Consider the following 27511-nt stretch of genomic DNA (forward strand, 5'->3'; position numbering starts at 1 on the left):
TACATGTTCCACCCTTAATACAGCTAGAACATGTAACATGTTTCAAAAGGTGAACGCATTCTTTAACAGACCAAAAAGGAAGCAAAGCCACTGTCAATCCAGCGAAGAGTTGTGGGTGGAGTTTACCTGCTGCCAAGGTTGTGGCATTACAGATGATGATAAACTTGGCCATTGCTTAACCTCATATATACAGCTAGAGACCTATCACTACCACCAGTTTATATTATTACAAGCCAAAAACTACAGTAGGTGGCAGGTAAACTCCATCCACAACTCCCCTGGACTGACAGGGGCTGTTTTTTCACAACAGACCTTGAAACCAAACTTCAGATATGCTCTTAATTGTATTGGTTGGTACATTGGTTCCTCTGCTGAGCAGCTGCCCAATTGCATGCTGACCACAGGGGTCACTTGGCAATGCTGCCATTCACAGAACACCTTGTATTTTTCTAATAAATACAAGGCACTTTCCGATTGGTTGAGGTAGAAAGTTGCGGTGGTTTATAAATGGAAGCCAAGGTAACTATGAAACTGTCTGGGGGATAATATTAGTTTTAGGAGTGAAGGATCATTTTGGTAGAGGCAGTGTTAGAAATTGAACTAGCTTGCTTAAACCAGAACTTCTGACAAAAATACTAGCATAAAGTTGAAGTAGCCACGTTCCTTGCTGCATTCATAAGCAACTTAGCATTTTAATAAAGAGAAAATCCTAAAAAGTAGAAAACACTGACAATGAGTGGGATGACACCAGTAGAATGGCTCCCTGAGGAGGAAGCTGGTCTTGCTCCAGGCAGCAGAGGATTGGGGTTTTCCATTATAGCGAATAAGGAAAATGGAAAAACAGATTGTATCCTCGGCATTGCTGTGCATCTATCTGGCAATAGCATAGAGTATTTCAAACAGATAGGACAGCGTATCATAAAAAATTCACATGGAATTACTAATCTTCCTACATAGCTGCCGAATCCTCTGTTTGAGTAAAAGTTGCCTCATTACAAGTGTTTAGACTCCATTCACAGTTGTACGACTCCAAAGTTGCGCCGAATTTGGAGTACAACTTTGGTGTAAATTTGACGCAACTTTGGATGGGTGCAACTTGGATACGACTTTGGCTTCAACCAGTGATAATGGACAACTTTTGCTTACAAGTTGCATTGTATAACATTCAGGTACGACTTTAAGTGCAACATCTGAGGGTTAACATTGAAGTCTATGGCCTTTAAGTTCCATGAAAGTCAGACCAAAGTAGTGCATGAGGTACTTTGAAGTTATCATTGGAAAACATGGGGAACGATATGTCATGCAACTTTAAAATCCAAAGTTGCATGACAAGTTGCTCAAGTGTGACTAGAGCATTAGGTGGGGTTTTTGCTTGACAATGTCTAGTGCCTGTGTTTATAATGTAATCCTTGTATGCAATAGGTGGTTGTTTCCTTCATTGAAAAGTCAAAATGTTAGTGTTTTCAATCATCTATTTTGGGAAGTAAACGTTCTATGCTTACCAGTTTATTCCATTGAGTAGTCTAAACCTCGGTATTCGTTTCCAGGTCTCCACCTGATATTTTCCAGCAGTCTTCCTAAATTCCTTTCTTCCGTTTTGTAAACTAGTTGACTGTGTACACTGTACTGTAAAGTGTGACTAATTTTATGAAGACTGTAGGAAAGTAAATAGAGATGTGTCACCCATGGCATCCAGTAACATTTAGGTGAAATTTTCTTGGCCACGTTTTAGAAAAACAGTTACACATATAATTGGTTTCTGTGAGCAACATGGCAAGTTAAGCCCCTTAACCGATGACTGAACTGGTTCCATATTCTGCAAGAGTTCTTATACAATGCTACTATGAATCGATTATTTAATGTGGTAATGGGATTCTATTTAAAGGTTACAGTGGAAGAGACTTTACTATATAGTCTGTATATATACCTGTTTCTATGCTCAGACTACTCACACTAACCATTTACATAATCTGAATAAGCAGCAACAAGATGCATTAGGGCTATACTAGCCGCTATTACCAGCAAAGAAAAATGTTTGTTTTATATGTGGTCCGTTAACGCTGTGTGCATACTTTTCAGCGCAGCATGTTGTGACATGAACCACTGCATCACAACCATGCTGCAGATGTATTAAAATGTCACTCTTGACATTTCAGTAAAGTTCTGTTAAACAATCGAAGAATAAACAACGAAGGAGCCCTAAAAGTACTTTTAAACAAGTAATCTTTCACATCTGTAGCTATAGCTATTGGGGAGAATTACATATTCAAACTTCACAACCAAGACACTGAAATCTAGGTTTTTCCTATCACTGTAGCAGCCTGCCAGCCTTCTAATGTGAATACAGTTGATGTTTCTATAGCCAGCCATACATGGATTGAAATTTGACTGGAAATTTTGATCCATGGGGCAGATTGATTGTACCGAAGTTGATCCATTGGATCCAACCCCTTCACTCTGAACCTTGTTATATAGGCATGTTTGTGTGACTGATTATCGTCCCATCCCTTGTATAAAAATTGGCTCTGACACTATATATATATATATATATATATATATATATATATATATATATATATATATATATATATATATATATATATATATTATAATATAAATTCCTTCACTATTCTCTACCAGCAGTGTTGGGGGTAACTAGTAATGTAACTAGTTACAATACTAATATTGGTAACTACACTACTTTACTAGACATTGGGTCCTTTCACACGGCCGCTCCGTGTGTCCGCAAATCATCCCATCCGTTTGCGGATGATTTGTGGACATAATGTAAGTGAATGGCACTGCGGGTGTCAGCGGAATACCATCCGCTGACACCCGATTTTCCTCCTTTCAGTTCTGTTCCGTTTTTACGAATGGAACAGAACCCCATTTTTCCTTCCGTGTAAAAAAAATGGAAAGGAAGGAAAATCGGATGTCAGCGGTGTCATCCGCTGACATCCGCAGTGCCATATACTTACATTATGTCCGCATATCATCCGCAAACGGATGGGATGATATGCGGGCACACGGAGCGGATGACAGAAATGTCATCCGCTCCGTGGAAAAAAAAAAAAAAAGTCCCGCAGCGGACCTTTCACACGGAGCGGCCGTGTGAAAGGAGCCTATAGGAACGCGCTTACCCAAGCCGTGCGATACAATCGTTATTTAGAAGAATAGAGAGGGATGAAGTTTATGACTTTTTGTTGCACTTTATGATTTATTCTGTTTTTTTTCAGGTTTTGTTCTCATGTTTCCCAAAGCCTGTGTTTATACAATAAACTCTATGCAGAAAGAGTGTCATGTATCTTCTTCTACACGGTCAATTAAGAAAGAGGAAAGTGAAGTTACTTTTCAAATGCAGTAACTAGTAAAGTAATCCCGTTACAATTTACAGAAGTAACTAGTTACATTTTTTGAGTAACTACCCCAACACTGTCTACCAGGCCATTTACTATGGGCCTTATTGGGAGCCTTTTGAAGACCCTGCCTGTGGAGTTTTATGACCTCTCTACATCTTTTCGTAGCTGGCCTTTGTTGTTTTGATTGGGCTGTGTTTCACCTTCCATAAATGCCTGGCACAGACAAGATATTGAATTCTGACAATTTTTGTTACTTGTGAATTGTGGAGTAAATTGGCATGGTATGGTGTTCAATACGAATGCAATTCTCCATACACAATTTGAGGTTCGGCCAACCTAGCTACCCTCACACCTAAAGTCTGTATACAGGTGCACTTTCATCACAAAAGTAACTGCACAAAAATGCAATTGTTCTCTTGATTAAGAAAATTGTACGTGGCTATTTTTTAAGCTTTTGGAACATTACTCTAATTGTACAGATGTAAAAATATGTAGTGTAATTATTAAAGCTACCAAAGATAGAAATACCGATGAACTTGCAGCTGAGCATCTGTTTAAAGTCTTTTTATAATGTTGTAAGGCTATTCCCAAACAATTACGTATATAAGGAAGGAAAGGAAGGAAAACCACTGATGAGAAATCAAAACTCTGTGAAAGGGTAAGGCTAACAAACTCAAAATATTTTAACAATGTAACCTTTTTATAGTTCTTTCACAAAGAAATTGAAATAATAAACAGACTATCTTATGTGCATACCATTACATCAGTCATGCTCCTATAATTATACTATTTAGCTACAATGTGTACTATTTCCTAGAATTTCATACATTCAAGGCAAGTTAGTTCTCTAATCATGTTTGTGGTTGCTAAGGCTCCATGTACACGGGACGTTGTAAATGGCCGTTTAGGAGCAGTTGGGCGTTTTTTTCAGAAGCCCCTGAACCCACCTGCATGTTATCTTATCTGTCCATGTACACAGGGTCGTTTACAGTCATTTGCAGGCAGTTGAGTTCAGGTACGCAATTATTTGCGTTCGAACGTGTGTTTCCCGGCGATTCAAATGCAAAAATGGGACCGAATGCGACGTTCTTAATGGCACATTGAAGCCAATTAATTTTTTTAAAAAGCCAAAATAATTTTGGTTTCTTATAGCAATTTTTTTTTTTTTAATAAACAAAATATTTTAGATTTTGACTGGTGGAGGTGGAGTTTCTGCAGAATGACAGCACCAAATACCACCCTGCTAAAGCCACTCACAAGCTGAATAGTGCGGCTAGCGGGGAGACAGCATCTGTTACTTTTGTAGGAGCTTCCCTAAGTGACTAAATTGGCTTGTGGGGCAGTTCCAGAAAGGGTGACTAACAGATGTTTCTTCTCTGCTAGCCATCTGACTCTTCAGCAGCTTCTGGGATGACTCCAGCAGATTAACTGCAGCTGCCATTCTGCAGAAACTCTGCTCCACAACAAGCTCTAAACCACATTTTTTTTTTTTTTTTTTTTATCATAGTTGTCATTTTCAAGTAAAGTGACTTTTTTGCTTTCTTTACAAGTTTTCTTGGTGAAAAAAAAAAAGTTTGTTTTTTCTAGCTGGGGAGAGCAAGCTCCTGTCAACTAACCTCTCTGTAGTCTCCCATACGTCAATGAAAAGCGTCACATGGAGTGGCTTCCAAAGAAGAAAAGCGGAAATTAATGGGTTTCTTGCACCGGAAACCCAGAGCATGCACACTGAGCATGTTGACACAGACTGGGGATTGACTGCTGAATATGAAATATCAATGAAATGGCAGGATCAATCAAGTGCTTATTAGCAAAGCATATTGTAATAAAGGGAGGGGTAAGCACACAGGTAGAGAAAATAGACCATGGCACCAACAGCATACTGACAACAAGGGGTTGATTTTTACTAAAACTGGATTACTCAGAACCTTGTGCAGCTGTGTACAATAGCCAATCATCTAACTTAGCCTGGAAGCTGATTTGTTGCTATGCTGAGCAGCACCAGATTTTGCACTCCAGTTGTAGTAATAACCCCCTAATGGTCCATGTTACTTTGCTCTTCATGGAAATTCACACATTTACATATTCTTAACATGTGCAGTAGTTAATAGGCTTAACCCTTATTGACCTGTGTAGCTGCAGACACTTTGGTGCAATTCATCTTTGAAATTCACATCAAAAGTACTAAAGAAATTCAGGTCATTCTCTCTTCCCCTCTCAGCCTTGACTGCATTTTGCATTTTTAAGCACAACCCTGGGCTCTGGACTAATTCTATGCTCCTTTTTATCCCTATCATCCCCCCAAAGGGTCCATAAGGCAGTATTTTACAGTACTTTGGGTTTTTTTTTTTTAATATACTGCAGAACTTTCAGGCTGGTCAAAAACAGCAGGTCCTCTTTGGCCTCACTGATCCCTACGGTTTTTTTTTTTTATTTCTGCAGATTGAATAAAAAAATATATATATCTGATTCCATGCTATATAGCGATCTTCCATGTGGCTATTGTCTTTTTAAAGCTGGTGTCAAAGTACCTGAACAGTGTTCTCAGTCTTCTAGGTTGAATACTGGACATCATTCAATGCAAAAAAGACTTGGAAACACTTTGGTGAAAAAAAGAATTTTGAAGGGAACAGTGCTGGTTAGGTGAGGTGAAATGTTTTTACACCTGCTGGAGAACATTTTTAAAAACATTCTGCATATATGTACAGTATGTAGATGATCTGAGCGGCTAATTAGATGCTGGAGCCATTATGAAGGGGGGGGGGGGGAGTCATCCTATTGGATGATCGGTGAGTCCAGGAACTGATCCTGCTGTTGCGGCGACTGACCACAGAGATTAACTAAGGAAACATGGCTTCAGCTAAACTCTATGGTCTAGGACCTGGGTGCTCAACCTGTGGCCCTCCAGCTGTTGCAGCTCCACAAGTCCCATCATGCCTATGCCTTTGGGAGTCATGCTTGTATCAGTGAGCCTTGCAATGGCTCATGGGACTTATAGTTCCACAACAGCTAAAGGGCCACAGGTTGAGCACCCATGGTCTAGGACAGTGTTTCTCAACCTTTTTCTAGTCGGGGCGCCCTTGGATAGTGTTTTCAGTCTTGAGGCACCCCTGTCCAAGGCTTGGTTCACATTACTGTATGTCGCGGAACACGTGCAAAACTGCGTTCGTTCCTGACACAAAGACAAATGCTCTGATGTTTAGGGGTGCCATTAATTCTTAATGGTAGCCCGCACATTGGCAAATGTGGGGTTGCTTTTGGTGTGGCACAATTTTAAAAAAATGGTCAGGGACTTTTTCCCTGCATTTCTGCGGGTAGGGTCAGGATTAAAAGTAACATACATATACACACATACAGACACATGCACACACACACACATACAGACACATGTATATATGCACACACACACAGGACCTTACACATGTACACACACATACAAACACATGTACAAATAAACACAGACACAGGTATATATGCACACATACAGGCACGTACACATGTACACACACATACAAACACATGCACACACACACACACATATGTACACACACACAAATACAGACACATGTACACACACACAGACATGTACACACATATACTCATACACACACATGTACATATACACACACACACACACACACACGTGTAAAGCCCTTTTAAAATGTTTTAGCACAGTACCTTTCCTCATTCAGCCGTTTACTGCACTGGAAAGCAGAGAGCACAACACACTCCACCCTCCCATTACTTTCACTTTGCTGAGGCTGACGGAGCTTCCTCACAGTGCCAATGTGCAGTTCGGCAGGGGATCGGGAGATCGGGCTCATCTGACAGCCCTTCTCTCCCATGATCCCGCGGCACACCTGAGGACCTCTGGCGGCACACCAGTGTGCTGCGGCACACTGGTTGAGAAAGGCTGGTCTAGGAGGACTGGAGCAAATTCCGGTTTCAGTCCGACGTAAATGTTTTTTTTTTAAAAAGCTTTAGATCAATTTTTTGTTTTTGTCTTTTTTTAATCTAATTCTTTACATTACAGAGAGATGTGGAGTCTTATAGAACCCAGGTCTCTCCATAAAGAGGACAGGTTAAGCTGTATTGTTTTCGCAAGGTATGTAGCAATAAGCGAGATTTAATAATAAAAAAGAAGAATAAATACAATTTTTTTTTTCTTTTTTTTTCTCGCTTAAAGAGCCCTTATCCTCCTCCCTCCCCCCCCCCCCCCCCGCGCTTGTGTGCAGTGGTGAATGCATATGTAGGTTAAGCCCACATAGGTAAACGGTGTTCACACCACACGTGAGGTATTGCCATGAGCGTTATAGCAAGAGCAATAATTCTAGCACTAGACCTCCTCCATAAGGGTCCTTTCACACGGCCGCTCCGTGTGTCCGCAAATCATCCCATCCGTTTGCGGATGATTTGCCGACATAATGTAAGTGAATGGCACTGCGGGTGTCAGCGGAATACCATCCGCTGACACCCGATTTTCCTCCTTTCAGTTCTGTTCAGTTTTTGCGAATGGAACAGAACCCCATTTTTTCTTCCATGTAAAAAACGGAAAGGAAGGAAAATCGGATGTCAGCGGTGTCATCCGCTGACATCCGCAGTGCCATATACTTACATTATGTCCGCATATCATCCGCAAACGGATGGGATGAAATGCGGGCACACGGAGCGGATGACAGAAATGTCTTCCGCTCCGTGGAAAAAAAAAAAAGTCCCGCAGCGGACCTTTCACACGGAGCGGCCGTGTGAAAGGACCCTAACTCTAAATTGGTAACCTGTAAAATATTTTAAACGTCTATGGAGAGTTTAAGGTACTTTTAATCTGGCGCCATTCAGTGAGCATGCAGAATTTTAAAGCATTACATGTTTGGTATCGATTTACTCAGCATAACATTTTCATATTTTACTAAATACTATTTTTATTAAAGTGTATTTTTTCCAGCAGAATTGCATTTGAAAAATTGCTGCACAAATACAGTGCAACATAAAATTGCAACAACTGGCATTTTATTCTCTAGGGCCTCTGCTAAAAGTGTGTGTGTGTGTGTGTGTGTATATATATATATATATATATATATGTATGTGTATGTGTGTGTGTGTGTGTGTATATATAATATATATAAAATGTTTGGGGGTTGTAAGTAATTTTCTAGCAAGAAACTGATTTTTACATTATATGAGATGTGTGCGAGAATTGGCCGGGTAGGCAAGTGGTTAGGCACTACAGTATAGTTAAATTATTTCAGAACAAGTGCTCCAGCATTAAAGAGGCTGTTTTACTAAGAAAAACACCCACGTGACTGCTGGACTAATATTTCAGACATTATGTGGCAAACCTTTTTTTCAGAACAATAACTCGGTGGGTTAGATTGATCTTCACTGGCACAGAGCCAGTTTATAAACATAAGTAAAACGGTGACTGCTTCCATCACAGCTGAATCACAAGGCTGTTTTACTTTTTGTAATGGATGCCATTTAAATGCCTAATAATTGGAACAGAAATGTTTTTAGACAGATTACATTAGAGATGCGGTTGATGTTTGTAAGCTAAATGTAAATGGAATTCCGTAGATTACCTTGATTTACACATTATTTCTGCATGGTTTAATATCTAAAGAGTTTATTAATCACAATACTTTAGGCACTATAATCTTTTCACAGCAGCTTTTGATACTTTCTGAAACTATTACTTTTAACAAATAACCTAAATTCTGTGCTTATCTATAAATGTCTCCACATCTTCTAGCATTCGTAGCATCAAAAATTGACACCTAAGATATGGGAGTTCCAAAACTTTATACAATGTTTAATAAATGATCCTAGAAAGGTTTGGAGTGCTTTTTACTAAACTCATAAATAACAATCTACAAATCTATTTCTCAAGTCTATAGCACGAGCTGTAAGGTCAACAGATCTGTGAGAAAACTGGTCTGATGACTTTATTCCCAGTGTATGAAAAACACTATCACACATTCAAATATCATGTTACCCTCCCTATATATATTCTCTCTACATATATTGTCTTTAATTTCCTGTGCTTTTTGTACACCAATGTAGTGTAGACCTTTCTAGTGCTTAATGCAGAAGTTGCTCACTCAGTACTTTTTTTTTTTTTCCTATAATTGTTTCTCTTTTGACAGACACAGCTCCTTTTCTTGACCATTGGGTTTTACTGCCTCCTACAGGAGTAGGGCACTAGGCAGAAAAAAGCTTGACTGCGCCCATGGGGCAGTCCCTGGGGGTATACTCCCACTCTCAGCTATAGACACGGGGCACGGAGAGCATCGGGAGGAAGATCCGCCACCAGAAACCGCCGAGACACATCGCTGGATCCCGGTGACCAGGTAAGTAACCCCGCTTTCAGGATCCAGCAATCTTCCTAACGGTACCCCGAGTGTGACTCGGGGTTACTGCTTTTGGCTCTGAAATGTAACCCCGAGCCACGCTTGGGGAATACCGCTAGGAAGGTTAAGCTCCATGTCACCTGGTTGGCTACGGTTTAGCCTTGGGAATTTTTTCTTGCTGTTCCCACCCCTCATGTTTGACACTGCTTTGGGACATCCCAATGGTCAAGGCAATAAGGAGCTGTTTCTGTCAATGGATTAAAGAGAAAATTGAATTTCTCTGTCGCTCATTGACAGACGCAGTCCTCTTGATTAATAACACATTGGGTTATACTGCCCTCTACAGGAGTAGGACACTAGACGGAAGGAAAACGTTCTGGCCACACCTTAGGGGCAGTCCCAGAGGGTATATCCTCTAACTTCCTGCTACAGGATGTCAGTTTTTTTCTGTCTAGTTAGGAGTAGGGTTGGTCCTGGCAAGATTTTTTTTAGAAAGACTTTTTTAATAGACAGCTTTTTTTCTCCAGTTGTTCCTGTGAGATCTTCAAGCAAGTACGCTGAACTGGGCGATGGGCTGGATGTTGAGATCCAGTGGTCACCCCAGTCAGCCTGCGAGCACGTGCAGGCCCTAGCTCCGCGCTGGGTCGGCTGCGACATAGTCCCACTGGACGGGGACTGACCCTGCGAGTTAAACGCCTCGCCTGGACGCCAACGACCAGTTGGAAACTGAGTCACGGCGTCCGTATTGGTCGACAGCCCCCCCACTTCGGTGGAGAAGGGTTCTGTCAAGAGTTGGCGCCCGCCTGGTTCCGGTATGGTGAGTAGAATGTTACCCCCTCTCCCCCTGACGGGTTTGTTGGTGGACGCGGGCCCCTCCCTGGGATGGTCGGACGCTCAGGATCCTGGGTCTCCCCTCTATTCTATAACAGGTCACAGATCCCCCTATTGAGTGTGATTGTGTGAATAAAAGACCAGGAGGCTTGGTTTGGGAGCTGACAATCTAAAGTCACTGTATAGTGGGCACGGTTAAGGGACTATGACTAAGGTCAGTGGCAATACTGTGATGATGGCCATATACAAAGAGCATCCTACCTGATAAGATTGCAAGACAGGCCGATGCCTGTGCCTGGACTGCCGCCATCCTCCCGCAGGCCGCATAGGCCGATAGCTCTTTCGCAGGCCGCTGCCATCTTCCACAGGCCGCCGCCATTTTCCCCGCAGGTCGCGTGGGGCCGCCATCTTGGCGTAGCCTCATGTCTCCAGCATGGTGGCGGCCATTTTGGAGATGACCAGCAACCTCGTGGAGAAACATGGGAGGCGCCGGAAGGCGTGTAAAGGGGCGGAGCCGTCTCCTTTACCGGGGAAAAAGGGCCAAAGACTTCCTGTCTGTAACAGGACAGTGCTGAAGCAGGTTGATAGAAAACTTTTGTGCATCAGGTGGTGAGCCTTGGGGTCTCTCTCTCTCTCTCTCTCTCTCTGTGGGGTCCAAAAAAGCAGGTAACACTGAGGGGCGCTGTTGCGCTGGGGGATTACAAAAAAAAGTTTTTTTTTTACTTTGCAATTTCTTTGTCGCTGGCAAGTGTCTTGTATAATCATGGACCCTGCCACACATGTATCCCCATCTGATCCCCTCGAGGTGGCCGCAGGACCCTCCAGTACCCCACTTGTAATTGATGCATTTTCAACAGTTTTGGAGTCTTTGGTATCCCGGGTGGAGGTGGCCTGTCAGGGACGGGGGTCAAGAAAGCGACCCCCACCTACCCCTATTTCATCTGATATTTCAGATACGGATTCTGAGCTTGTCACTGCAGCTGCAGGTCCCTCTTCTGGGGCTGCTGTCTCAGGTACGGTCTCCTCAGACAGTGAGGAGGACGTTTTTGCCTCCACCATAGCACAAGAAGAAGCGTTGGGGGATGCACTAGTTGTGTCTGTCCGGGAAACCTTAAGTCTTGAGGTTATACCGGCAGAGGTAGCTGAGACTAAAATTCAATTTTGGTACTAGTTAGCTACCAAAATGACGAAGGATTTTCCTTTGCCCAAATGGGGTCGTCTGAAACGAATCCCTCCTTAAAAGATGGACGGTACCACCAGTGGTGGACTCACTGATTTCCAGATAAAGCCACTGTTATCCCGTTGGAGTACGCTCCGTCCTTTAGGGATCCGGTGGATCGAAGAGTGAAAGCGGAATCCCGCTTCATTTTTTCCCTGATAGGTTCAACCTTTAGGCCAGTGGTTGCCATTGGTTTAGTTTCAAGAATGGGTTGGCTAATCTCCCCTTTCAAGGGGATCGCCTGTTTGGGTGAAATTATAAAGAATCTCACTGGGGGGCAAGAGCACTCTCTTGCTAAGACAGCCTGATGCGCCCCCACCCATCTCTGGGGTGGGGGGACGTCTTCACCGGTTTCCAGATCCATGGTTTTCCTGAATCCCGGACAAAGGGGTTCAAGAGGTCATACGGTCGGGATACAGCATCGAGTATTCGATCACTTCTACCGGTGCGATTCTTCCCTCCCAACATTCGTATGTTGCAGGGAGCGGTAGTTCCCACTCCATGGATAGAACGTTTTCAGGGGTTCTATTCGAACCTGTTCACAATGCCCAGGAAAGAGGGAAGGTGCGTCCGAATTCTGGACTTGGGAAAGATGGAGTCCATCCGAACAGTGGTGGCCTCCCTGCATCAGGGGGATTTCCTGGCGTCCATAGACATCAAGGATGCCTATCTTCATATCCCCATCTTCGCAGGACATCAGCGTTTTCTTCGCTTTTCCCAAAGATCATCCCTGGTTCCCACCAGGAGACTGAACTATCTGGGCCTAATTTTGGATAGATCCTTGGCAAGGTGTTTCTCCTTGCGGAGAAACTCCAGAAGGTTCAGTCAACGATTCGGATGTTGCTGTCCGTCAACTGGCTGGGACTGATGGTGGCCTCCTTAAGAGGCAGTATCGTTCGCCCAGTCTCATACCCGAATTCTCCAAGAGGAGATTTTTCTCAAATGGAATCGGAATCTCGATTCTCTGGACAATCGGATCCGGTTGAGCGAGCGGACCAGGGAGTCTCTGGTCTAGTGGCTTCGGTCTCCGATGCTAAACCAGGGGAAGTCATTCCTTCCGATAGTATCCAGGTTACCAATAAAGGTATCGGAACTGACAGCGATCAGACTTTCTGATTTACTGGACCGAGCAGCTCTAGGGCAGCCCGGTTCGGATCCAATCAATGCCACGGTCGTGGCTTATGTCAATCACCAAAGGGGCACCTAGAGTGTCCTGGTGGCCATCGAAATAACCAGCATCTTTTGTTGGACGGAACGGTTTGTTCCGGCTCTCTCCGCAGTATTCACTCCGGGGGTGGGAAATCGGCAGGCAGATTATCTCAGCCGTCAGATTCTGGATCAAGGGGATGGCCTCTTCATCCAGAGGTATTTCACTAGCTGTCCCTTCATTGGGGCACCCCGGATGTGGATCTGTTGGCATCTCGGCTCAACAGGAAAGTGCGGAGGTTTGTAGCTCGCGCCCGCGATCCTCTAGCGGATGCAGCAGACGCGCTGATCGCCCCGTGGGGGCAGTATCAGCTAAGGTATGCCTTCCATCCTCTCAAGTTACTGCGGGAACTTCTTCGCAGGATAGAGGTGGAGGGAATTCCAGTTATCCTGGTAATTCCGGACTGGCCTCGTCGAGCCTGGTACGCCGACTTGGTGAGGCTAGTCGTGGACGCTCCTTGGAGACTTCCTCTCAGGGAGGATCTGCGGTCTCAGGGACCGATCTTCCATCTTGCTTTAAAGGCCTGGCCATTGAGACTCAGGTACTGAAGGACAAGGGTTTGTCGGCTTCAGTTATTCCTACTCTAATCAAAGCAAGGAGGGCGACTTCCAGCAAAGTCTATTATCGCATGGAGGTCTTTATATTGCGTGGTGTGAATCGCTTGGATTTTCCCCACGTACCTATTCGGTAACCCGAATTTTGGCCTTTCTGCAACAGGGGGTTGAGCAGAAGCTGTCCTTGAGCACTATCAAGGGTCAGGTTTCAGTGTTGGCAATCTTCTTTCAGAAACCTTTGGCTACTCATTCCTTGGTGCGGAATTTCATCCAGGGGGTGCGACACCTGGCTCCGCCAGTGCGCGCACCCTTACCGCCCTGGGATCTTAATTTAGTGTTGTCGGTTCTTCAGAAACCTCCTTTTGAAGATATTAGGGAGATTCCCTTGCTTACATTATCCCAGAAGGTGGCCTTCTTGGATTACTTCTGCACGCAGGGTGTCAGAACTGGCCGCATTATCTTGTCGTTCCCCATATCTGGTGGTTCATAGGGATAAGGTGGTTCTTCGTCCGAATCCATCCTTCCTTCCTAAAGTGGTTTCAGAGTTTCATCTGAATAAGAATATTGTGTTACCTTCCCTGTGTCCTAAGCCTAGCCATCCTTGGGAGGTTGCATTACACTCCTTGGATGGGGTTCAGACAATCAGGGTACACTTGACTACGAACTCGTTTCGTAAAACGGATTCACTTTTTGTGATCACGGATAGCCCTAGAATGGGGTTGCCTGTTTCTGCCGCGACCATCTCTAGATGGATCAGACAGACGGTGGTACAGGCTTATTCTATTAAGGGTCGGAATCCCCCGTTCCCTGTTAAGGCGCACTCTACTCGGGCGCTTAGTGTTTCCTGGGCCTTCCGCCATCAGGCGTCAGTGGTCCGGGTTTTCAAGGCGACTACTTGGTCGTCGGTTCATACCTTTACAAAATTATATAAGGTTGATGTGATGGCATCGTCTGATGCCTCTTTTGGCCGCAAGGTTCTGCAGGCCGCTGTGTGAGGAGACTGTTGGTCTACCTCGAGGGTTTGTTGGGTTTTTCACTTAGGTCTCATCTTTTTGCTGGATGAGTCCTTGATGCTTCTGGTTGGCTCCGGTTGGGCCTTCTGGATTTTGATTTCTGTTATCCCACCCCTCATTTGTGGCACTGCTTTGGGACGTCCCAATGTGTTATTAATCAAGAGGACTGCATCTGTCAATGAGCGACAGAGAAAAATTGATTTTTGTAAAATCTTACCGTAAAATACTTTTCTCTTAAGCTCATTGACAGACGCAGTACCCGCCCCTCGGTTTTTTTTTAGTGGGGTTGGGTTAAATTCTCTGACACTGCTTTGTGACATAACTGACATCCTGTAGCAGGAAGTGAGAGGATATACCCTCTGGGACTACGCCTAAGGTGTGGCCAGAACGTTTTCCTTCCGTCTAGTGTCCTACTCCTGTAGAGGGCAGTATAACCCAATGTGTTATTAATCAAGAGGACTGCGTCTGTCAATGAGCTTAAGAGAAAAGGATTTTACGGTAAGATTTTAAAAAAATCAATTTTTTTGACTTGCCATAAAATCCATTTCTCTGATGTTCATTGACGGACACAGCTCCCACCTCTCTGTGGAGTTGGCTTTCTTCTGACACTGCTTGTAACAAAACTGAGTGACTATAGCTGAGAGTGGGAGTATACCCCCTGGGGCTGCCCAATAGGCGTAGTCAAGCTTTTTACTGCCTAGTGTCCTGCTCCTGTAGGGGGCAGTATAACCCAATGGTCAAGAAGATAAGGAGCTGTGTACATCATTGAACAGCAGAGAAATGACGGCAAGTCAGAAATCCCATTTTTCTGCAGCTGATGCAAGTTTACTTGGTTGATTGTTTAAGTCACAGTTGGTAAATAAAGCAATTGTGTATCCTGAATCCGCATATTAAAAAAAAAAAAAAAATCTAGTGCTATTGGAAAAAAATATTCCCAGTATTTTTAGTTTTCTCTTTCTAATAGAATCATTTTATTGCTACATTAGTTGTACTAATGTTAAATAATATTTGCTTAACTGTTGCCACCCATGTAATGAATATTTGCAGCTGCAGAGAGGGTGGGTTTTAACGCCCATATTCTGTGCATATGTATCGATTGGACAGCAGAGGTTTCTGCGCACTCCCAGCTTAGTGGCTGAGCTGTTAAAGATCGCACCTGGTTTTTAGTAATGATCAGGAGCTGGCGGGATGGACTCCTTATCACGGCGGCAGCCAATCGTGTGATCAGGCAGACCATCCTGCTTCCTTCCCAGGCACAATCGCCTAGCTAAAAGGACGCTGGGGCTGGGCAAGAATCTTTGTTTTCAGCCTTTCAGCTGTTTTTTTAAAAATCTGATTGGACTCCTAAAAAAGGAATCCTTATCCTGGTGTTTTTTTATGATTTTTGAAACTATTTTGGTAAAATAAGCTTCAGGAGTTAAAGGGGCATATTAGGTATGAGATGATATTAATACAATATTGCTGATTTTCATCATGGACCAAAAGTGTTGTTTTTTTAAATTAAAATAAACATGTTATGCTTACCTGCCCTGTTCAATGGTTTTGCACAGAGCAGCCCAGATCCTATTTCATCTTCCATCTCCTGTCAGTGTTCCTGGCCCCTCCCCTCTCCCCCCACCTAGTGCTATAGGGGCTTGCATGCATGCTCGCTCCCGAAACCTGATCTGTGTGTCCAAAAGGGTCTGTCCCCGCTTCCTTCTGACTGGCTGTGACTGACAGCAGTGGGAACCAATGGCTTGCTCTATGTGAGCCAATGAGCAGTGAGAGCGCTGACAGAGCCTCGGCTCTTGCGCACGTCACTGGATCGGGATTGAGCTCAGGTATGTATTGGGGGGGGGGGTTTACCTTACTGGATAAAATGCAGTTAGGTAAAAAATCTGCCTTTACAACCACAAAAATGTTTGTTTGTTATTGTCCAGATAAAGCAACAGTCATCTCATGTCTGTAGATAGAGGATAGTTGTATAAGGAAATAGGATATCTGTCTGTAGAATGTTGCTTTTCTTTTTGCTTTCTGTAACTTTAGCTTACCTACTTTTGTTCTAGCAAGGATAACCACATTTCCGAGACTCCAAGTCCAGACCCTCCTGCAGTCATCAAGATGTTTAATAGACACATTCTTTTTGACATCGTGTCACGAGGAGCCACATCAGAACTGGAGGGTTTTCTACCTTTTTTGTTGTCTAAGAAGAAACGGCTGACAGATGAGGAATTTCGAGGTTAGGTGCTGACATTAAACAGCGTTTGGTATATCTTTAACTTCCCACCGAGTTTAATCTGCAGGAATCTTAAGCTTTTAATGTTGGCATGTTCCAGAGTAAGCTCTTAACTTGACTGTACTTTCACAAGATGCAAATATATCCATGTGGTGTATTCTATCAAATATGCAGACTTCTCTAACTAGTAGATGAACTACTGGGTCTACTGTTGGCTGTGACCCCACAAGTACAGGGCTTCATTTTTTTTGCCATGACCTTTAAAAGGTCTCTGGTCCTCACAACATGATTTAAAACTTTGCACATTACTTATTAACTGATCTGCCTATGCAAAGATCAGAGATCACATGACGTGTGGAGAATAGTTTTTGATCTTGCTTAACATCTTTTCTTTGGTTGACTTGAATCCCATTACACCTTAAGATGTAATTTCTCCTGATCACATCATTGGCTTTATTCATACAGCTACTTTATTGCTTAATGTGTGCCCTCAAGATTACTAAATGATATAGTTCCTTTAACACTATAGAGGATGCTCATGATCAGGGCTGCTGTTAGAAATCACAGGGCCCCATACAGCCTACCTGACAGCCCCCCCCTCCCCCCCCCCCCCAAACCACTCATTCACGCTGTATGGACCAGAGAACCCATGTGAATGAGCCCCTATCTTTTTTAATGATTTATTTACTTTTTTTTGTAAAATTACAATTTTCTGCAATTTTTTGAAATTTATTTTTTACAAATTTATTGAAATATTTTTTTACAGGGTTTTTTTTTTTTTTTACAACGCTGCTGAAGGGGCATGGGTCTAAAGAGATCCCTGATATCTCTCCTTTGAAGCAGAGGAAGGAATTGGACACAGGTTCTTCAGTTCCTTTCTCTGTAGCCTCTGAGGGTGAATGAACAGGAGACAAAGGCTCCTGTTCATTCATAAACTGAAGCATAGTAAGCTGAATTGCAGTAAATGTAATTTACCAGCCCCTTTCTTTTCTCAATGAATAGTGATCGGTACCGATTGCTCCTGTGTCCATTAATAACTGAAGCATAGTACACTGTTTTTTTTTTTACTATGCTTCAGTTTGTGAATGAACAGGAAGCCACTCAGCACAGAGCACTTCCCATTCATTCAATGTCCAGTGCAGCTTAGGCTGCAGAGAAAGGGACTAGGAAATCTCTGTCATCAGTCCCTTTTTTTTTTTTTTTGTCTCAAAAGTGAAACATCAGGGGTCTGTTCAGATTCCTGATATTTCTACAAAGCCCCCCAATGGGGCTTCTAATAAAATTGTAAAAAAATAACAAGCATGTGTGCTTAAGCTTTGGGGTGCACACCCTAAAGCATTAAGCTGCGCACACCTGTGCCCCAATCACCCTGCTGTCTGGGCCCCGTGCCCCCTACAGGAGGACCAGTGGTACCCCCCTATCAGCAGCCTTGCTCATGATACCGGTTTCATGCTGTTCCTTTATATATTTCTTTTGTTTACAGTGGCATTTTACTAAAATATTTGTGTCCAGTACTACTTAAAGTAAACCTGTCTTGAGAAAATCACAGAAGCTGCAAATGCTGACCTTTCCTTCTGAATATGCTACTTGTCCGGCTTGTTATCCTGCTAATTTTGCATTAAATAGGTCTCCAACCCAAAGAATATATGCGTTTAAAAATTAAAAGTTAAATTACCAATGTCTTATTTTATTCCAAGATGTGATCTAGTTACTAAAAGCAAAATGTTTGTTCTTTGGGTGTTCATGGTTTTTTTTTTTTTTTTTTTTTTTTTTTTTTTTTAGAGCCGTCAACAGGGAAGACTTGTTTGCCCAAAGCGTTACTAAACCTGAGTGGTGGTAGAAATGACACAATACCAGCATTGATGGATATTGCAGAAAAAACAGGGAATCTCCGAGAATTTATCAACTCCCCTTTCCGAGATGTTTACTACAGAGGTGAATACTACAGTTTCTGACATTAAGTGGCTCTACAAGACAGAATATTATTTTTTAAGATGGTTAATGTCTTTTTATACAGTAGATCAAGCCCTGTACACCCTTTGGCACCAGTCAATGTTGTCATGGAGTACTGTTCTTTCATTATTGTACTCTTATGATAAAGCTATCCCTACTCCCAGATTCCCCTACTGCCCGGGCTTCCCCCTTTGTTGTTGCGCCCCCCCTCCCCCCTCCAAGGCGGATACACAGGGAAGGCCTGACACTACTTCTCTCTGCAGAAAACTACAGAAAGGGGAAGCATAAGCTAAAGAGGAATTGATTTCATCATATAACTACAGAATGAACACGTTTTCACTGAAGAGGGAAACTCAAAGTTCCTCAGTAGACTAAAATACAATCTTAATGTAAACAAAATCAATCTTGAAACATCAGACTCCTACTTACCAGCAAAGGTTTTTTTTTTTTTATCAGGAAAGTTAAAAATTAGCCATTTGTAGAGGACAGTAGTGATCATCTACTTCTCCAGTGTGCTGGTCCACATAGGTTGGATGAACTGGCGTTGTTACATAGTGAGGTTGAAAAAAAGACATCAGTCCATCCAGTTCAACCTATGGTGTGTGTGTCTGCTGTTAACCATACATTGTTGTGGTCTTTAAGGTGTCAATTTAATAGTTTTTTGAAACTATCAATGCTCCCTGCTGATACCACTGCTTGTGGAAGGGAATTCCACATCCTATTTTTAGATTCAGGAAAGGGGGGGGGGGTAAAAAGCTGGTGGTGTGGCATGTCCAGATATGGCCAGATTGGGGTCATGGTATTTGTATCCCCAAAAGCTCACCATACACTATATAAAATCTGATTGTACAATCTCTGTAAAATCTCCTTTAATTTACAAGACTATATATTAGACAAGACTATGTATTAGGAGAACACACCTAAACAATCCATTCATTCAATTTGTATCAAATCAGGCAAGCCCATGAACAACAATGTTGATGGTAGATCTAAAGGGAGTTATATTAAAGTATGCTCACTTTTGCTCCTGTCACACTGCTATGAGTCAACGTTGAAAGGGGGTTGAGCAAATCTGCCTCTGCAACCTGCTCTTTGCGAATTTGTGGAGTCCTCTAGATTTGCGTTCACTGCCGATTACCACTAGAGCCTCAATATTGGCATGGAGGAAATGGATTAATCTTTGCAATGACTCGACCGTTCATTCGCTTTGACATTAAATTCCCCTTAACCCATACTGACACGATTAATCCCACACATATTGTTATAACAGGTTGGGACCGTTTTGGCATATACTGCATAGACAACCTTTTGTTTCAGGGAGCACCCTGCTCCCTTAAGTACCTCATGAGTAAATACAACCTTCCCCCAACACTTTTTTTACCCTACGAAGAGTAAATTTGTCACTTTTTATTAGCGTCTCTGCTGCCCCCCATCAACCTTTCCAATCCGGCAAAAGCCACTAAAGGCATTTTACTTGTATAAAACACCTTTCATCCCAAATGTGCGTTTGAAAAAACTGGCACCATGCTTATATGGGAAGCGGAGCTTCAAACTTCCTTCTCTAATTCCTGATGACTCAAGGTGGTCAGATCTCATCAATTAGCTACTCATTGCGCTAATCATTGGCAATTGGCCCTTAAAATATTAACGAGGTGGCATTTTGCTCCATATAAGCTAGCGAAAATTTTCCATACTTCCACGTCAATGCTGGCATGGCTGTGGATCCATGGGCACTCTCCTACACGTTTTGTGGTCATGCAACAATATTCGCAGCTTCTGGCAAGTAATTTTTAAGATCATTTCCTCTGTCCCAGGTATCTTATTGCCTTTAAACCTGGCGTTCGCTATTCTAGGCTTAGGCATAGATTCCATTCCTTTGGCCCTCCAGAAACTTCTCATCAATATCCTGCTAGCTGCCAAATAACAATCACAAGACATTGGAAGTGTGACCTGGCCCCTAACCCGTCCTGAAGCTGTGAATATTATCCACCAAATCCTACTTGCATGAAAGAGCACTGGCTTTACAATCTTATTCCTTCCCCTCCTTTTGAATTATCTTGTAAACCTTGGATTGACTGGTACTCTTCCTCTTCTTTAGAATTGTCATTAATGCTCATGGAGTTTTTTCTGTCGTGCCACTAGCTATACCCAGTTATTGAAATGTTTTTCTTTTATATTTCATTTGAGTGCCTTGCATGCTAATTTTACTGTGTAACAAAAATTGTGTAGCGCTAATACATGAATAGTGAACAAATAATAATCAGTGAATAATAATTGGTGTGAACACTCTGAGGTGTAAATAGTAAAATACAATGAAGGAGGACTACAAGTCCCAGCAGAAAAAAACACACAAAAAAGTCCTCTGATATAAATTAAATCAAAAGTCCATAAGTGAAAAAAACACAGTGCCCAAAAGGAGTGATGAAGAAAAAACTGAAAAGGAATAACCAGTCCCAATAAAAGCAAAGAATCCAATTCGAGATCCATGAGCAACACCCGTGAGAAGGAATATATGGTAAACTGCTTACCAGACCCTTAAGGTCTTCTGAGCAAATAGGCAGACCACAAATCGCTTATAAAATGGGGAAGGTCAAATGGATTCCACGGAACACTCCTCAGATAGTATTAGGTGACATATCCAGTGGTAATCAATATATGCTATATCCTCATATTAGGATGAATATGGCCCATACATGAATAATTAAGGAAAAGAAAGGGGCACATAGCGTGATACCGTAAACAAAAAAACAGCTACTTTATTAAAAATGCACTTACTACAACATAAAAGCAGGTGAGCATGTCACAAATCCCACATGAATGGAGACCGAAGCTGCGGCGTCCCGCAGATACATGTTAAAAAAACTCGGACCGACAGTGGGGGCGTGGCAACGTCACGTCTGGAACCACCCTTGCATGCTACTTTACTTAATCCAAACAAGAGGAATCTTCATTCTGTGTTCACTTATCTTGTACTTTTTTTTTGTACCTACGAGTTATTTCATCTTGCATATGGACAGCCCTAGTACTTTCTATATGCAATGTATAGTAGTGATCGACCGATATGTTTTTTTTTTTTTACCGCCGATACTGATATTTTGGTCATCGCGTATCGGTATCGGCCGATATTTTCGGACATTACATTTTTTTTTTTTTTTTAATGTCTACTGGTACTGTGTTGGAGGGATCTGGGCGTCTAAAAGACCCCAAACCCCTGCTCTGCACTTAAGCATTCAAAATTCCAAGTTTGGCTGTTTTGAATGCTGTAGGTTTTTTGAATTCGGCGCCGCCAATACCCGGAAGTACTCACAGAAATGGAGACCCGCATCAGACAACGGCGGTGAAGGTAGGATTCCCGGGTCTCCCGGTGGGACAGGAGACCCGGGCGAGCCACGGAAGGTGGCGGGAGGCGGGCGGCAGTCCCCTCCTGCTCCTTGGAATGACAGCAGAGCGACTTCTCAGCCGCATTGGTTGTCATTACAAGACAGCCGACCGTTGGCTATGGACACTGGTACCGGGGTGATGCCTGCAGCTAGAGGTACAAGCACTTTCCCGGCAATATCTGTAAATAAAAAGCCGATCCTGATATATCAGAGAGAGTCCATATCGGCCCTCGATATATCAGCTTTGCCAATAATCGTTTGATCTCTAATGTATAGTATAATTGTTGGTGGCTGCTATGTTATCTGACACATTTGTCTATTTGTATTGATTGAAATCCAATGAAAAATGCAAAAAAAAAAAAAAAAGTATGGTCTTTTACCATTTGCAGACCAGCAACATACCTGTACGTCGCTAGTTCAAGTGGTTATACAGGTGACCGCAGCAGTTGTGTTTTTTTTTTAAAGTGCCCCCGGCCCCCCTTGTGTTCGCGCACAAAGGCGAATGCACGCGTCGGTCCCGCACACATGCAAACATCGATCATCCCACGTGTGTGGGACGTCACATCCTGGGCAGTAATTCTAGCACCAGACCTCCTGTGTAAATCTAAAGTGGTAACCTGTAAAGCAGGGCTCTCAAACTGGTGGCCCTCCAACTGTTGCAGAACTACAATTTCCCTAAGGCGTTGCAAGGCTGACAGTTACAAGCATGACTCCCATTGGCAGAGGCATGATGGGACTTGTAGTTCCACAATAGCTGTAGAGCCACCAGTTTGAAACCCCTGCTGTAAAGACTTTTAAAGCATCGCCTATGGATACTAGAATTTGCATTTTTTTTTTTTTATCGCCATTGCACAATTTTAAAGTGTGACCTGTTTGGTTTCTATTTACTCGGCGTAACCAAATCCTTTTATATTTTTCAAAAGTGTATTTTTTCTAATTGCGTTTGAAAAACTGCTGCGCAAATACGGTGTGACATAAAAATTGCAACACCCACCAATTTTATTCTCTAGAACCTCAGCTATATATATATATATATATATATATATATATATTATAACATTGGGTGGTTCTATATAAATTTCTAGCAGAAAATACTGATTGTTACATGCAAACAAAACCGAAAAGGCCTGAAGTGGTTAGAATACTAGTTAAACCTATTCATATTTTGTTGTGAAGCAAGATGTAATAAACCTTTTTATGTTTTATTAGGCCAAACTGCTCTTCACATAGCTATAGAAAGACGCTGCAAGCATTACGTGGAGCTGCTGGTGGAGAAGGGAGCTGATGTCCATGCTCAGGCCAGAGGGCGCTTCTTTCAGCCTAAGGATGAGGGTGGATACTTCTACTTTGGTATGTGTAACCTTGCTCCCTTTGTCAGGATTTCACCTCATGATAATTGGTGTCCGTAAACTTTCAGCAAATTGTTGCCCTAAGAAAAGTTTGTGAAAAGGTTTCTTTACTGTATATACAGTATTTACACAAAACTTCATTGTAAAACATTAGGGCCAATGCTGATAGGTCTGAAACAAGAAATGTATCTGTTCATGAAATATGCCTGCTGTGGTGAGTAGTGTAAGATAATGACACCCTTTCCTACTAGTAAGAAACATACAATTAGCTGTTTAATCCTATTTGCTTCAACATGAAGAGTAATGTCTTAATATTACAGTGCAGAGCACTGGGCTTGTATTCATACTAGGGATCGACTATCGGCAAAGCCGATATATCAAGGGCCAATATGCACTTTTCCTAATATATCGGAATCGGCCCCAGAGGTTACCAATATTGCTGATATTTTGGGAAAGTGCTTGTACCGGAGTGATGCCTGCAGCTAGAGGCATCACCCTGGTACCGGCGTCCATAGCCCATGGTCGGCTGTCTTGTAATGACAACCTGTCCCACCGGGAGACTTGGGCAACCAGCCTGCACGGCCGCCAAAGACCCGATCAAAGCCGCATTCGGCTCTGATCGGGTTTCCATGCAAAAACCCGGAGGTGATGTCATGAGTGACATCACTTCCCGGGTACTGTCTGGCACCAGATTCAAAAAAAATGACAGCATTCAAAACAGCCAAACTTGGAGTTTTGAATGCTTTTAAATACAGAGGAGGGGTTTGGGGTCTTTTATACCCCCAGATCCCTTCACAAAAGTACCTGTCAAAAAAAAAAAAAAAAAATTTTTTTTAAATGTACAAAAATATCGGCCGATACCGATATGTTACATAGTTACATAGTTACATAGTTAGTGAGGTTGAAAAAAGACACAAGTCCATCCAGTTCAACCCATGATGCGTGTGTGTTTGCTTTTAACCGTACATTGTGTACCCCTGTATGTTGTGGTCTTTAAGGTGTACATCTAATAGTTTTTTGAAACTATCTATGCTCCCCGCTGATACGACTGCTTGTGGAAGAGAATTCCACATCCTTACCGCTCTTACAGTGAAGAACCCCTTACGCACTTTAAGGTTAAACCGCCTTTCCTCAAGTTTTAGTGAGTGGCCACGTGTCTTATTGTATTCCCTTTCTCTGAATAGTTTGTTCCTTATGCTAGGGTCGCCAGTACAGTATTTGTACATTGATATCATATCCCCCCTCAATCGTCTCTTCTCCAGAGAGAATAGGTTCAGTGCTTGTAGTCTTTCCTCATAGCTGATGTCCTCCATTCCCCTAATTATTTTTGTTGCCCTCCTCTGGACTTTCTCCAGTTCCAGCACATCCTTCCTGCGGACCGGTGCCCAGAACTGGACAGCATACTCCAGATGTGGCCGGACCAGAGTCTTGTAGAGCGGGAGAATAATCTCTTTATTTCTGGAGTGAATCCCCCTTTTTATACATCCCAGTATTCTGTTGGCTTTGCTTGCGGCGGCTTGGCATTGCATGCCACTGCCAAGCCTGTTGTCTACCAGTACCCCCAAGTCCTTTTCCATCCTAGACTCACCCAGAGGTTCACCCCCTAGTGAATAGCTTGCTTTCTGGTTTCTGGTATTGGCCAAAATATCGGTATCGGCAACGAAAAACCGATATCGGTCGATCACTAATTCATACCTTCAGATAAATTGAACAACGGCAGAAAAAAAAAAGTTGCTAAGGCCACTGTTCAGGTACAAGCAGAAGAAGATATTGGTGCTTAACCGTAATTTTTTTAAGCTCCCTATAATCTACACATGGTCGTAGGGAATGGTCCTCCTTCTTTACAAAAAATATTCCTGCCCCTTCTGAGGATGTAGAGGACTGGATGAAGCCTTTCTTCAAGTTCTCATGGACATATTCCTTTAGTGCCTCCTGTTCTCGTTCGGAGAGAGGGAAAATCCTTCCAAAGGGAAGCTCCTGGGAGTAACTCGATCAGGCAGTCATATGGTCGATGCGGAGAGAGAATGTCAGCCCCTACTTTACTGAAGACATTGAGATAGTCGTGGTAGGGTTCAGGCACGGTCTGTTGTATCTCATCCTCAGAGTCCATACAAAGTAAGGTTGTGGGGGTAACTGAAGGTTCTGGAAGGCAGTGCTTTTGACAATATGTTAATTGGAAGTTGATTCTTCCTGTAACCCAATCAATTTGTGGGTCTGCAGCTGGGGTAGGCCCAGAATGACAGGAATGAGGGGGGACCAGATGGTATCAAGGCTTAGGATCTCCTTATGCTTGGTAGTGGTAACAACGGTTAAAGGGAGTGTTACTTGTGTTGCGAGTCCAGATTTAATGCATGAGCCATCAGCCAAACCGACAGTCCTTTAGCCTTACGCTGTAAGGGGATACGTTGTGCGACAAAAGTCAGATTGATAAAATTGCAAGCTCCAGAGTCCATAATTGCAGTGATTGAGCCTCCCTCTTCTGGCCGCTGAAATGAAATATGGAGAGCTAGATAAATTGCACTGGACGATGAAGGAATGGCAAGAAAACAGAAGAGATGCACACTCGGGACGTGCATACATAATTGCCCGCTTCTCCGCAGTAGACACAGTATTGTTTTGATGAAGACCTTCCTCAGGGGGCAGTGAAGGACACATTAGTCCAAGCTGCATAGGCTCTGGTGCTTCATTTGCAGGGTTAATGGGAGCAGAATGGACTGGAATAGGTCTGGTAGAAATGGAGTGGGTAGGAACTTGAATCCTGGGCATCATCCAGCCTGGATGGGGCTGCTGGGAAGACCTTTCTGACAGTGGCTCACGGAGCTGTTGGTCGATTTGAATGGCCAGTGTGATTAGGGCCTCCAGGGTGTTTGCCCGTGCTTTTTCATCTTTTAGGCCTTCTGACAGGCCTAGGCAGAACTGGTGTCGCAGGGCTGCATTATTCCACCGCTTATCTGCACTCCAGTGCTATATATATATATATATATATATATATTTGTACTATTCGCCTTTAAGGGAAGCATAGCAGGGTGTGTCCTATGCCTACATACTTTTTGCTAATAGGTTTCCCTCATTCCCATCTCAGAAGGTTGGGAGGTATGCTCAGGCTTTTCCCATGTCCTCCACTGACACCGCTTCCCTCCTCTTACTCTAGCTCGCTCAGGCGTGCACCATGCAGCCCTTTCTTACTAAAACTTGGATTTCCAATGGCCATAAATGCTATATGTCTTCACCCGTCTCTGACTGATCTTTATTCAGAGATGGAACTTTCAAAGCTCTGTGAAGAAGAAAAGAAGAAATGTAGAAAAAATTATGCAGACACAGAGATTGTAGCGGAAGCTGCAGAAGATTTTCAACCTCTGCATTTTATGAGCCTCATGTTATGGCTACTTTACAAAAGCACTCCTCCTAAAGCTTTTTGGTGAAACTTCTCTTATGGAAAAGAAATCTAAAAATAAATGGGCTGTTCCATTAGTAGATCCTGTCATTTTAGTCCCCCACAAACACCTTGCCAAACCTTTTGAGGATTCTCCACCTTTTGATGTTTCGGTTGATAAGCATTTTAAAGGCTGCCTTTGTCCCTTCGGCCCCATGCACACGGGGCGTTAGAAAAAACGTACGTCAAAGTTAGTTCTGACGCCGGAAAAAGCAGCTGTAAAAACGTGCTTTCAGTAGCTTTTTCCATTGGCGTTATTGCACGTTTTGCCACGTTGCTTTTAGCAGCGTTTTTTTTTTTCTTCTATTCAAAATCAATGGTTCCCTATGGAAGCCTATTGATTTGAATGGAGGTCGCACTGCAACACCGCAAGTCGGATCCGACTTGCGGGGCGACTTGCGCTGTGAGAATCTTGAGGGGGAACTCCACGCCAAAATGGGGAAAAAAACGGCGTGGGGTCCCCCCCAAGGTCCAAACCAGGCCCTTCGGGTCTGGTATGGAATTTGAGGGTAGCCCCATGCTGAAAAAACGGCGTGGGGTCCCCCCCAAAATCCATACCAGACCCTTATCCGAGCATGCAGCCCAGGAAAGGGGAGGGGACGAGCGAGCGGCCCCACCCCCCCTGGACCACACCAGGCCACATGCCCTCAACATGGG

The 27511-nt window shown here is 43.2% G+C and overlaps 1 protein-coding gene across 1 annotated transcript in view; it reads left to right on the top strand.

The window, feature by feature from the left end:
• TRPV4 (transient receptor potential cation channel subfamily V member 4) overlaps positions 1 to 27511 on the top strand; it is a 158117-nt gene that overhangs the window by 44420 nt on the left and 86186 nt on the right. Inside the window, exons 3-5 of the mRNA XM_082274756.1 lie at positions 16570 to 16742; positions 18522 to 18674; positions 23282 to 23422. Coding sequence (XP_082130882.1) covers positions 16570 to 16742; positions 18522 to 18674; positions 23282 to 23422 — 467 coding nt within the window. The remainder of the gene's footprint in view (positions 1 to 16569; positions 16743 to 18521; positions 18675 to 23281; positions 23423 to 27511) is intronic.

The sequence above is a fragment of the Pelophylax lessonae genome (assembly GCF_965119305.1).
Source record: "Pelophylax lessonae genome assembly, chromosome: 1".
In the NCBI taxonomy this organism is placed as follows: domain Eukaryota; kingdom Metazoa; phylum Chordata; class Amphibia; order Anura; family Ranidae; genus Pelophylax; species Pelophylax lessonae.